Source organism: Morus notabilis, unplaced genomic scaffold (assembly GCF_000414095.1).
Source record: "Morus notabilis unplaced genomic scaffold, ASM41409v2 Scaffold1449, whole genome shotgun sequence".
Classification (NCBI taxonomy): Eukaryota; Viridiplantae; Streptophyta; class Magnoliopsida; order Rosales; family Moraceae; genus Morus; species Morus notabilis.
This window is the reverse complement of record NW_010357392.1, coordinates 74,244-86,726: the sequence shown is the minus strand read 5'-3', so window position 1 is coordinate 86,726 and position 12,483 is coordinate 74,244. Positions and strand designations below refer to the sequence as shown.

At 34.1% G+C, this 12,483-nt stretch overlaps 2 protein-coding genes across 2 annotated transcripts; both read right to left on the bottom strand.

Moving 5' to 3' along the window:
• Window positions 1-2,183: 2,183 nt before the first annotated feature.
• On the bottom strand, window positions 2,184-2,777 carry LOC112092799. The gene has a single exon (XM_024169827.1). It carries the CDS (start codon window positions 2,775-2,777, stop codon window positions 2,184-2,186), a length of 594 nt encoding a protein of 197 aa, XP_024025595.1.
• A 4,385-nt stretch (window positions 2,778-7,162) lies between these two features.
• On the bottom strand, window positions 7,163-10,511 carry LOC21388994 (adagio protein 3). The gene is made up of 2 exons (XM_010089884.2): window positions 10,164-10,511; window positions 7,163-9,042 (listed from the first exon to the last, which is right to left on the bottom strand). The coding sequence occupies exons 1-2, from the start codon at window positions 10,451-10,453 to the stop codon at window positions 7,437-7,439; spliced, it is 1,896 nt and encodes a 631-aa protein (XP_010088186.1). The 5' UTR covers window positions 10,454-10,511; the 3' UTR covers window positions 7,163-7,436.
• Between the last annotated feature and the right edge of the window lie 1,972 nt (window positions 10,512-12,483).

Genomic DNA, 12,483 nt, shown 5'->3' with positions numbered 1-12,483 from the left:
TAAAGATAGTCAGAAATGACAAAGATGCTTACAAGAAAAATTGAGCACACAAATAGTGTAGGGCCCTATTGGTATATTTTTTGCGCTTATTAAGCATGTCATGTGGTATACACTTTTATCTCTCAGTATTGGTTCAAAGAAAGCAACTACCATAATCCCTTTTACTTGATTGACTCACAGTCTTGGTCATGTGGAGAGAATTCCATTCGTCCAGTTTTTGTCATTTGGTATACATTTGATTTTTGTGTGTTTTAAGATTCTTATTAACTATTGCAAAATGAAAATAAGCGTGCATTTGAAAGAGAGATTCATGACATGATTTGAATCATAATTCGTGGCTCGTTATAATATTTTTTCTCACAAAAAATACACGAAAAATAAGAATAATTCTGAATCATAATTATGAATTCATAAATCAAACGTCTTACACAGTAAATGGCAGACACTTATTCTCCGTTGAGACTTGAGAGTTTTGACTGGAACTCTTGGTGTATAATTGTCTTAATTCCAAATTTTAACATATGTGTTTATTCTTGTTTTGATCACTTGTTACCTGTTATGTTGTAGTTTTATTATTTTGGACAGCATTTTTTTAGATCATTTCTCTTAGAACTCTATATGACCTTGACATTAAAAGTATGTAGGTTTAAAATTAACTATTGTTAGGCTAAGCCTGCAACTATTTTGGTACATTTGTTTCGTTAGAATGTAACGTGTCTGATTCTGAATTGTCTTTAGCTTGGACAATTAGTGTCTGATTCCTACTTTATTTTGGTCCCTAACAGTTGGTTTAGTACATTTTTTGCGGAACTTGTCTGGAAGATTACACTTGTTCCTGCTCAGCACATAATTAACTAGAATTCTCTAGCATATATATATATTTGTATGTCACTCTAGCATATATACAAACATACATGCATGCATATGTATGTATATACATTTATGTATTTATGTGTACATGCATATGTATCAGAATGAAAATTCAGACGACTATAAAAAAGTAAAAGAATAGATAAATAAAGATAGTCAGAAATGACAAAGATGCTTACAAGAAAAATTGAGCACACAAATAGTGTAGGGCCCTATTGGTATATTTTTTGCGCTTATTAAGCATGTCATGTGGTATACACTTTTATCTCTCAGTATTGGTTCAAAGAAAGCAACTACCATAATCCCTTTTACTTGATTGACTCACAGTCTTGGTCATGTGGAGAGAATTCCATTCGTCCAGTTTTTGTCATTTGGTATACATTTGATTTTTGTGTGTTTTAAGATTCTTATTAACTATTGCAAAATGAAAATAAGCGTGCATTTGAAAGAGAGATTCATGACATAATTTAAATCATAATTCGTGGCTCGTTATAATATTTTCTCTCACAAAAAATACACAAAAAATAAGAATAATTCTGATTCATAATTATGAATTCATAAATCAAATGTCTTGAGTATATGCACAGTAAATGACAGACACTTATTAGCCACGAATGTGGTACCTAAAACTCTAGCTTCATGACAAAGAAAATTTATGGGAAGATATTTAATGTCCAGCCAATGTCATACTCAATATCATTACATGTACTACTTTAAGAAAAAGAAAAAGCTAACAAGAAGACATTGCGTGATCAGCACAACTATCAGGCTTTTAAGCCAAAGTGCATAGATACTTTATATTTGTAAATCCATAACAAATTCCCAACTAATAATCAGGAGAATTTATACAACTTTTTCTAAGTTGTGTGGAGCCTAATTATTGTAACGACGAAAAGACAACTCATGGATTTATAATAAATCAATGGAGATGCGCTATTAGAAGAAATACAGTGAGTTTGAGAGGTGTGTGATTTTGCTTATAATCTTCTTCTTAATCATTATTAATTTTTGTAGCAGCTGAAAGAAAGTATAGCACTCATATTTAAGTTGAAACACTGACCCTTGCGTGTTTTTATTTATTTTTTTCCCTTTTCTTCAGTCAAAAATCTCGACAACATAGAATTACAGAATCTAATTCTTAACATATTTTACCTCATATTCACAATGGCAGCTACAATATGCTGGAAAAGACAATTTCAGTCTTTCAGCTAACAAGTTACACAAGTTAGGATCTTGATCTTCAAGATAAAGCAGTCTAAATTCTAAACTGATACCCCCAAAAAACAAAAAACACAAAAAAAATGCAATCCACTTCATGCTGAATCCTTTGGACGTTTTACAGTATGAAAGGAATTGGCTGACATGAAATTTAGGTTAAAAGATAGAAAATAAAAAGAACTACAGCCTTGGTAGAGAATCCTCTGGTACTTTGTGTTGGAGTTAAAAACATAATCATGATCAGAGTGTGGTAGGCTTCTCTTGTGACTAAAACAAGAGTCATGGTGAAGAAAGGTCAGCGGCGGAGTGCGAGAAATGGCCACCGGAGGGATCTCTATGGTGTCGACACGAGGAGGCGGGTGCTGCCACTGAGGGAGAGGTCCAGCCAGGAGAAGAGTCTGCAGGAGTGGCCCTGCTTCCATCACTGCCTGCAGCAGCTTCCCTTTCTCCGGCAGCGCCTTTCCCGCCACCAGCTTCTCCGCGCCCGGTGCCAGGTCCGAGTCCCTACCGTCTTTCTCAGACTCAATTAGGATGCTTCCATTTCCATGGTCAGTGTCAAAACAATTAGGAAAACGTTGGTCAACAAAGTGGCTCTCTTTTGCTTGCTGGTCCTCAGTTTCTTCCTGCTTCTGTTGTTCTTGCTCATGCTTTTGTTGCAGTCGTTGCTGGAGAACAAGAATGTCCTGCATTATGCTTTCAAAAAATTAATTAAATCATAAAATGTCCCTTCTGCCTTTTCGATTAATTAATTAGAAACAAAAAATTTTGAAAATTTTACAAAAATATTTTAAGAACTTTTTTTTAATTCATATTTTAAATGTAAAATTTTGACGGTTTTTTTAATTTTTAAATGTTTTCAAATGCATGTAAAGGTCACAAATTGATTTCATCCTCAGACCTAAGCTGTTGTATACATCTAATTTGAACCCTAGGGAGCCCACAGTTTCAATTACGGTTTTAGAGTTTGCATGTTTTTTTTTTTACATTAATCATGAGCACACATACCTTGTGGAATGAAGGAACTGAACAACGTGTATGCTTTTCTAACGTTGAATATGTCTTACGAGATTTTGGGTTGTCATTTCATATTATAAGCCAAAATTTTAAGATAATTTTGTCAATCTAATCTACTACATATCTTGATTGATCCTTTAGGTAAGATACTAATACCTTAACCCATTTTTTATTTTGTTCTTTTCCTGGAATTGTGTAGATATATATATTATATAATGTGAAATTCTGATTCATGCTTTATCTTAACATATATGTATATATAGTTAGAAGAACATTTTGGTAAAATATATAGCTTATCATGTCACAAAATCAAAAGTCATTGTTTAGTTTATATGTATGTATCTCTATATATATAGGATTCAATGGTAAGATCCAAATTCTAGAGCCACTACTTTAATGTTAAAAGATCTTCTTAGAAAGAAAAGTCTAGTTTTAGAAATGAATAAAGTCATCTTATTTATGTAGGCCCCGTTCATTTCGCCGATTCGAGTTTAGAATTCGAGTTTTGTTACAGTAAAAAGCTCTCAGAAACAATCACATCTAACTTTTTTGCTACAGTAAAAAGCTCTCACACAAAATCACATCTCAACTCGAATTACAAACTCGAATCAGTGAAGTAAACGGGCCCGTAAAGTACTTCTTTTTTTCCTCTCGTTAGATATATGCTTTTTACTGTTGAAAGAGAACAAAAATGATGGGTTATGTGTATAGATTATACATGGTCATTAATTAATAAAGCATAACCTATACAAGTGCCATGATTACTTTTTTCATTTATCTCACATGAACTTGGCTTCTAGTTCTGTGAAGAATTCAATATAGACTATAAAGGGGAAAAAAAGGAGAGAGAGAATATTAGAATTATATGGGAATGGGACAAAGAGAATGCATGCGTGGGCAGTGGGCACAACTAAAACGTATTTCTCAAACTATATAGGACAAATTCCTCGAGACAAAGACCAAAAAAATTTCATGCATTTTTCTTTCGGCGTATTCAAGTCAATTTCCTGATACTAAGGTGAATATTTCTCTCTCTTTTTTTTTTTTTTTTTTTTTGAAAAGATGAAGATTTCTCTTTCATTACATTGAGTAACTGAATAAACCAAGAAAAACAGACAAACATACAAGTTAAAGTTGCCAAGAAATATCTTTAAAAAAAAGGGTCTTGACGTAAGCTTTTTTTTTTTTTTTTAAGAAGTCTTGAAGTAAATTAAATCCGTTCGTTATCAACTAACTGCTTTCCCATTTTAAAACTTAAAAAAAAAAACCTAAATAACCACGTACAAGTGATTATGACTGTTTATTATTGCAATTAGTTAATGTGGGTCTCCTAACAATTATCTAGTACAACTACAAAAATATTCTTATCGCCTTGTATACAAATCTTTTTTACTTTTCTTATGTCACTTTTTTTCTAGTTAAAAAAGGGACCATAGTCTCTTGGTCCTTTCGTTAATAGCAAAAATTCATAGGCACATCAAGTAGAAGAGAAAGTAAAAATGACTTAATTATACTTAAAAGATGCGTTCTATTTCACTCACACCACCGCAAGCTTAACGCCGCACAATCAATAGACCGAGAAAGGACCTTCAAGCATGGGTGACTAATTTTGAGAGAAGATCTCATGCCACGTTATGATGTGTCTACGTGCATCTCTCATCTCTTTCTTGATTTTCTTTTTTTTTTCCCCCTTCAATATTACAAGTTACAACTAATTGTCAGAGAAAGAGGCGCGTAGAACACAGCCTTTTTTTCTTCAAATTATAAGCAGGATTGGACACAAAGAAGATGATGGTAGGGTCATTGAGGACCCTCTTTTTAGGTACAAATTTTGTGTTCTTTTTTTTTTTTATCATTTGGGATTGACAAAAAGGAAAGCACATTGTTGTCTTGACCCACATTTCAGATCAATTGGCTGTTTGGAAAACTTTTTTGTCAAAAAATGAATTTATCCCTTGCGTGTGGGTCCTCATATATGTCTTGCAAGTCATGCAGATTGGCCACTCCATTTTCACATGCACACATGCAGATTCCAAATCCAAAATTTAAGATATTAGACTCATCATTAGAAAGAAAAAAAAAAAAAAGAGGTTATAGTTTGCGCGTTTATTTGGTATGAATCACAAACCAGCTTGCTAATAGATGTTGTAAAAAGCTCAACAATAAGTTGTGGCTGATTTACTCATTTTGTCCACAAGTTGAAACACGAGCAATCTCGTGATAAATGAAAGAGAAAATCTGCGACCTTAATGTAAATACCCAAAAAAAATGTTAGTAAAGATAAAACAAAAGTCTCATTTATTTCACCAATTTGAGTTTAGAATTTAAGTTTTGTTACATTAAAAAGTTCTCAGAAACAATCACATTTAATTTTTTTACTATAATGAAAAGTTCTCACATAAAATTACATCTCAATTCGAATTAAAAATTCGAATCAACGAATTAAACGGGCCCAAAGAATATGCAGATATTCACCAATATATTTATAAGGAGAAAGAAGGAAATAGGCCAAGACTTAAGATGAATTAAAATTAATAGGCCAATAGTTTACATAAGTTAATAAATAGGCCAAATTACTGTTTTCGTCCATAACTTGTTTGGTTATGAACCATAACTTGACAAGTTATTGTCCATAATTCACAGTTTTTGTTCATAACTTATCTAGTTATAAACCATAACTTGACAAGTTTGTCAATAACTTATCTGATTATGAACCATAACTTGACAAGTTATAGCCTATTAATTTCTATGACTAAAAATTAGCCTATATACTTTTTTAAGCTTTTCATATTGACATATTTTTTACTATTTCCCATATTTATATCATGAAAAGTGACGAACTTTTTTCTCTGGAGACACGTCATCCCTCAAAGTAAGAGATATATATACAATATTTTTTATCGATGTAGTTACAGTATGTATACACATTTTTATTATTAAGTAAGGCGTCATTGAAATATTTAGACAATTTTTATATGCAAATTTTGAAATAAAAATTCAATATAGAGGGCAAAATGACAGGAAAAAGGAGAATTCATTTGAAAATCTTACGTATAAATAATGATATTAGAAACTAATCGATCTTGGCTCTGCCGCTTCGCGTTTGGACTTGACTATGTTTCGCCGTAAATGCCAAATATTTATTGTTTCCTTATACCTAATGCAGAAACGGTAAACAAAAGCTTGTCCTTAAATCAATGTTAATTTTCCAACGTATCACTTTAATCAGCGTTTTACCTTTTTTTTTTCTTATGTTGTTTTTAACAATTTTTTTTCTTTTTCAAACATTCGTGCACTAACGCGGTTTTGGGTTTCTTGTTTCAACCTTTTTGGTCACTTCTACATTGCATGCATGTGAGGTTGGGATCAGTGATGGGCCCAAACTAGATTCACATTCTAACAATAATAATCAAGATCTTAATTATTGATTTTAAAATAGACATGACTAGTTTCAAGCAATTTTTTTTTTTTTTTTAAGAAAAGCAAGTAAATTGGACGTGCTACCAAAAATTTTAAAAAATAAATAAAAAAAAGAGCGAGTAATTGGACAAGTAACTCACAAAAGCAGATAATATAATACTAAACATTATTCACTTGAGAGGCCGTCGTAGGACATAGATCAGCTTCAGATGGGTTGTTTAAAAACAAAAACAAAAACAAAAACCAAAACAAAAACCCAATTTTGGTTAAGTTACGAACTAAAATCTACAGCAAGCAAGAAGCTTTCTACCCTGAAAGGACGGATTAGAAGAACAATACAAGATATGCTATATATCAGTTACTGCAAGGCACCCCAGAAAAAAGAGACGAAAGACTACATTTATTAAGGAACCACATCGTCTGCTGTTGAGAAAATGTAGCTCTTATGAGAATGTGACTCACTCCAATTCTGTGCATCTTTATTTTGACCGGAATTTCCTTGAAAGACTGAACCTTCTCAGCTGCTCGGCGCAATGGCCTTCTGCCAGGAAACCATAAAAGTCATTTGTATTGCCTTCGTGAATTTCTTAGGAAACTGATAAAGATGAACAAAAAGACTGTGTGGGAAGAAAGGTGCCAGGGGCAAAAGAGTCGCTAACATTACATATAGGTTTAATATCCTATGCTCATAATGTACAAACGTCAAAATAGGCACAAAGGTGTTAAAACTTTTTACAATATAATACAGACCTAAATATGACCACAACACATCAGAAAACTCACGCACATAATGCAATATAAAAGCAAATCACAAATGCAGCAGGAACTAGAACGGATCATGAAAACAAAATTTTCTTCCAGAGTGGCTGGTGTGGAAGTATGTGGTACTGCAGCTTGGCCATCTCATTATCATATCAGAAGTCCGAGTCCTGCCTGCTTGCTAAACACAACTCGTGCAATTCGTTGAGTATCCACTCCTCACCGGTGTGGCCGCCCAATACGAGGACTCTAGTACCCCCAACCACGCAAGTGCTGTGACCCCAAGCAAATTTAGGCGGTTGCCCGGGAACATTCAGAATCCTCCATGATGGTTTCTCTTCAGACGGGTCCAATAGAAAGAGCTGGGAAGGAGAGTGCAGCCCGGCAATCGATCCGCCAAAGATGATGATCCTTCCACAAGGCATGCTGACAGCAACGTGATCAAGTCTAGGAGGAGGAACCACAGCACTCTGGCTCCCAACACTGTTGAACGCACTACACTCAAGTTGCCTCCAGCGGGGTTCTTCATCTTCTAAATCAATGGTGTAAGCCTCTCCTGACCGCAGCCGCAGGTGGCCACTTTTTGCGAGCCCGCCAAACATGAGAATCTTTGTGCGGCCATAAACTGAAAGTGAATGCCCCAACCTAGAGGGTGGAGCCCATGATGTTGGAATTTCTCTCCATGTTGGCTTGTCTGTCGTGAGATCCAACAAGAATGTATCACTGAGAAGTACTCCGGCATCTGTGCATCCACCTGAAACAACCAATTTCGAACCCTCGATTGTGCAAGAACTGTGCCAGGATCTAGGGAGAGGGGGAGTTCCGCCAGAAACTTCTTTCCATGTTGGTTGTTTGGCATCCAAGTCAAGAACGAAGACATCATTGAGCAATCCTTGCCGCCCACATCCTCCAAAAACTACCAACCAAGAACCATTTAAACATGAAAGAGTGTGACCCCAGCGCCCTGGTGGGGATGATTCCACACTAACTCGACGCCATTCAGGATTTGCAGCATCAAGATTTAGAACAAATGTGTCATCCATTGGCTGCATATTAACTCCTTCACCTCCAAACAATACAAGTCGATTGCCAGCAGCACAAGCACTGAAGTTACATCGTGAAGGCTCCACTGCACCTCCAACTGTAAATTTTCTCCAACAAACAGCCTCAAGAGTTGTTAATTCCCTAGCTAGACGCCCCCATCCTAATTTTTTAGTCATCAATTCCAGTGTGCCGGTGACTTCTCTTCCCCACGCATTTTGACAAACCATCTTCCTCACATGCTCATTTTTTGTGAGCTGACGGATCCTTCGGCAGACAGAACCAATGGATGCAACATCCCTTGGTGTCAAACGCGACAAGATGTTGTGAGCCAAGACTTCATCTGAAAGCTGAAGAATGCCACATATTTGTTGTTGCTGGTTGGCTGGTGATTGTCCACTAATATAAGGATACTTCCCTGACTGGTCAAATTGCTGACTGCAAGTCTCTTTGAAAACCGGATATGATAGGCAATTCAGATCGATTTTTGCTTCAGAAAATACTTGAATACCGATAACATGTGTCATGATTCCATCATCATCATGTATGGGTGCAAGTCTTAGCATATTAACCAAGGGCGTACCATCTTTCCTGAAATTAAGAAGCTCCCCCTGGAATTCAACTCCTTCTTCAAGACATCTTCTAATCTCAGAAACAACAACGGGGTCAACCAAAGGGTGCCGTCTTTGAGCCCGAGGGTCTCTATATTGTAAGAACCGACTGAAAGAAAATATTTATTTTAGGGGGTTAATGAAACATCTTGTAGCACAATGTGAAGGTCATAGAGCAGACATATGTACCTTACAACTAGTAATATATATATATATATATATATATATATATATATATGAAATAAGCTCAAGAATAGAAAACAAAGCATTAATCAATCTGAAAGACAAAACAAATACTCTTTCGAACACACATATAATCCTTCTCCGATAGAACAAAGATATCAACCTACGTACAATATCTTTGCATGATATTTTTGCAGAGGACCCTCCAAATGTTCATTTGTCTCGTGCCCTTGTTTACTAAATTGAAAAAAAAAAAAGAAAAAGGGCCAGGACTAAAGAAAGTATATGCAAAAACACAGTGCCTCAGCCCATATAGATTGAACTGACCAAAAAAAAGTAAAAACAATGAAAAACAGAATCAGCCACGGCATGACATAAGTCTTCATCTGAAATTAAGATTATAAGAAATCGGCAGTAGAAAAGAGGATTTCTTTTTCTCTATTTTTTTTTAATAAGTAATCACGGGATACAGATTTCTCGCTTCATATACTTTCCTCCATCAAAATAGAAACGCTCAAATCAGAGGAAAGTTAAAGCATTGTAATGGATCAACAAATTTCTTACCCCCAACTGTATAAAAGGGGCTTTTGTTTCAAACTTCAAAACAAGAACATAAAAAAGCTATAGAATTTCTAAACTTGGATCGGCCTTTTCATTTAATATCTTAAGAAATTTTGATCCTTTTATCCTCCATATGCTGCACAATCAAATACCAGATTACCAAACGCAACAGTAAGATCGTTTAGACAAAAGAAAATGTAAAAAATTTACAAATGGGTCTCAATAAAATGAATCACAGTAGACGCAGTTTAGATTATTTCAAAAAAGAGCATTTGTTCCTAAAAATCCAAAATTGCTACAATCAGTTCCAGTTTCATAAAAAAGGAAACAAAACAAAAACATCATCCACAGCCAACAAAACACAACATAAACATAAAAGCCACAGTACATTAAAACCAAAAAGAAACAAGATTTCCAACACTTTTCGTCGCTATTTTCTCAGGAAACAAACATATGAAGGAAGGAAAGGGTTGAGACAATCGGTACCAGTTTCGGCCGAGGACCTCGTCGGCGCGGTAGCCGGTGAAGATCTCGAAGACTTTGTTAACGTAGATAACGGGGAAATCGGGGTCTAGGGCATCGGAGACGACGAAGGAAGTGGGAGTCATAGGGTAGAACAAGAAGCCGGACTTCAATGGAAGCTCGCTATCGCTGAGAAGCTCTTCTTCTTCGACATCGCCGTTTTGTGGCTCTTCTTCCTTGGCCAATTTCATCCTCTTCCCTGAGCTCTCTCCTTCTTCTTCTTCTTCTCCTCCTCCTCCACTTTTCTTCGCCATGGCCGGTGGAGATATTTTGGTGAAATATATATATCTCTCTCTCTCTCTCTCTCTCTCCCCTAACAGGAAATGCTAAGTGGAGGTCGGTTGAAGTCTAGATTTTTATATATATAGTCAAAGCTCACAGACGGAACTGCCCCCATTTAGCTCCTCAAATTGTCAAAGTGCCCTCTATTAACATGTTTTTTTTTTCTCTCTTTTATGAAAATTTTTGAAGATGCTGCTCAAGTGATGAAAACTTTTCCTGTTTATTGGCCTCGTTCGTTTTGATGATTTGAGTTTAAAATTTGAGTTGAGATGTGATTATATATGAAAATTTTTTACTGTAGTAAAAAAGTTAGATGTGATTGTTTGTGAGAGTTTTTTACTGTAATAAAACTCAAATTCTAAACTCGAATCAGCGAAACGAATGAGGTAAATATGATGACAACTTCTCATATTTATTTGCACTTTTTAAAACAAAAGGCATAATGTAACTTAACAATGCATTACATTAAAAAAGAAATTTTAAGTATCTTGCAAGTAAGTATTTGTTTTTTGTAATTTCCGAATCAACAGTAAATTTTACAACTCTTCAAGTTGGAAGTTTATTCTTTGAATCTGCTTAATGTGGCCTACCATTTATATTGCATATAGAGTGGCATGATTTTCTCAAGATTTTCAATTATGTTAGTCGACGAGAAAGACTGATAATGTCGTTGTCTAAATAATAAGAGTATAATAATTATAAGTATAATTTATCGTGTAAATCCATCTTTGTAGGATTTAAATTCCAAAATAAGTTATATTGTCAAGGTTTTTTTTCTTCTTTTTTTTTCGAAAATAGTAAAAAAATATGTCAATATGAAAAACTTAAAAAAGTATATAGGTTAACTTTTAGTTATAAAAATTAATAAATCATAACTTGTCAAGTTATGGTTTACAACCAGATAAGTTATGAACAAACTTGTCAAGTTATGATTCATAGTCAGACAAGTTATGGACAATAATTTATCAAGTTATGGTTCATAACCAAATAAGTTATGGACGTAAACAGTAATTTGACCTATTTATTAATTTATGTAAACTATTAGCTTATTAATTTTAATTCATCTCAAGTCTTAACCTATTTCTCTCTTTTTTTCCTTTTTTTTAAGCCTTATTGATAATAGAAACTTTTTAATACACTTATAATATATGATTTTTTTTTTTTTGCTTTTTTATATTAAACTTTCTTCAAGCAAAAAAAAATGTTTAAAAACACTACAGGTATTAAGGGCCCGTTCAGTTCGCTGATTTGAGTTTTTAATTTGAGTTAACATGTGATTTTATGTAAAAACTTTTTACTGTAATAAAAAAATTAGATGTGACTGATTTTAAAAGTTTTTTACTGTAGTAAAACTCAAATTTTAAATTTAAATCGGTGAAATAAACGAGTTAAAGTTTAATAAAAGACGGACTTCACTAGTGAAATTTATCTTTTATTAGTGAGTGTCAGAAAAAGATTAAGACAATGGCAGTTTGGTAGTTTAAAAGGAAAAATGGGGCAAAAGTAAGGAGTGAAGTCCACGTGGGTGAAGTGGGCAAACGTGTCGAGTTGATATTTTGTGGACAAAATATCTAAGGACAAAGGTGACAGCGTGGAGTTTCAATAGGAAGAGAAGAAGATATTTTGGTTTGGTTTTGCGGTTTTTGTGGGCCTTTTCTTTGCTTTCAGATTTGGCGGGTCGCATATTTCCTGTATCCCTCTTTTATTCTCATCAATGAATATGCCCTTATGGCCTTTGTTTGTGTTTTTATTTTCATTTTTTACAGTTTTTAAAATAAAAAAATGAAAATGAGTGTTAAAAACGTGTTTAGTGTAAATTTTTTTAAAAAACAAAATCAAAATTGTTTTTGTCTTTTTGTGGAAATCAGAAAACGAAAAAAAGGTATTTTTATTTTCTCGTTTTCGTTTTTTGTTTTCTGAAAACGGATTTCACTTTTTTTTTTTTCATTTTCTTCCCTCTTTTCTGAAACCGTTTTTGTATTATATATGTTTATTTAATATA

What these genes read in the sequence shown, in the direction of transcription:
- LOC112092799 (XM_024169827.1), bottom strand. Translation starts at nt 2,777, where the DNA reads ATGCAGGACATTCTTGTTCTCCAGCAACGACTGCAACAAAAGCATGAG.
- LOC21388994 (XM_010089884.2), bottom strand. Translation starts at nt 10,453, where the DNA reads ATGGCGAAGAAAAGTGGAGGAGGAGGAGAAGAAGAAGAAGAAGGAGAG. An exon ending in GAGGTCCTCGGCCGAAACTG is followed by an intron (nt 9,043 to 10,163) that starts GTACCGATTGTC and finishes ATTTTCTTTCAG; the next exon opens with TCGGTTCTTACAATATAGAG.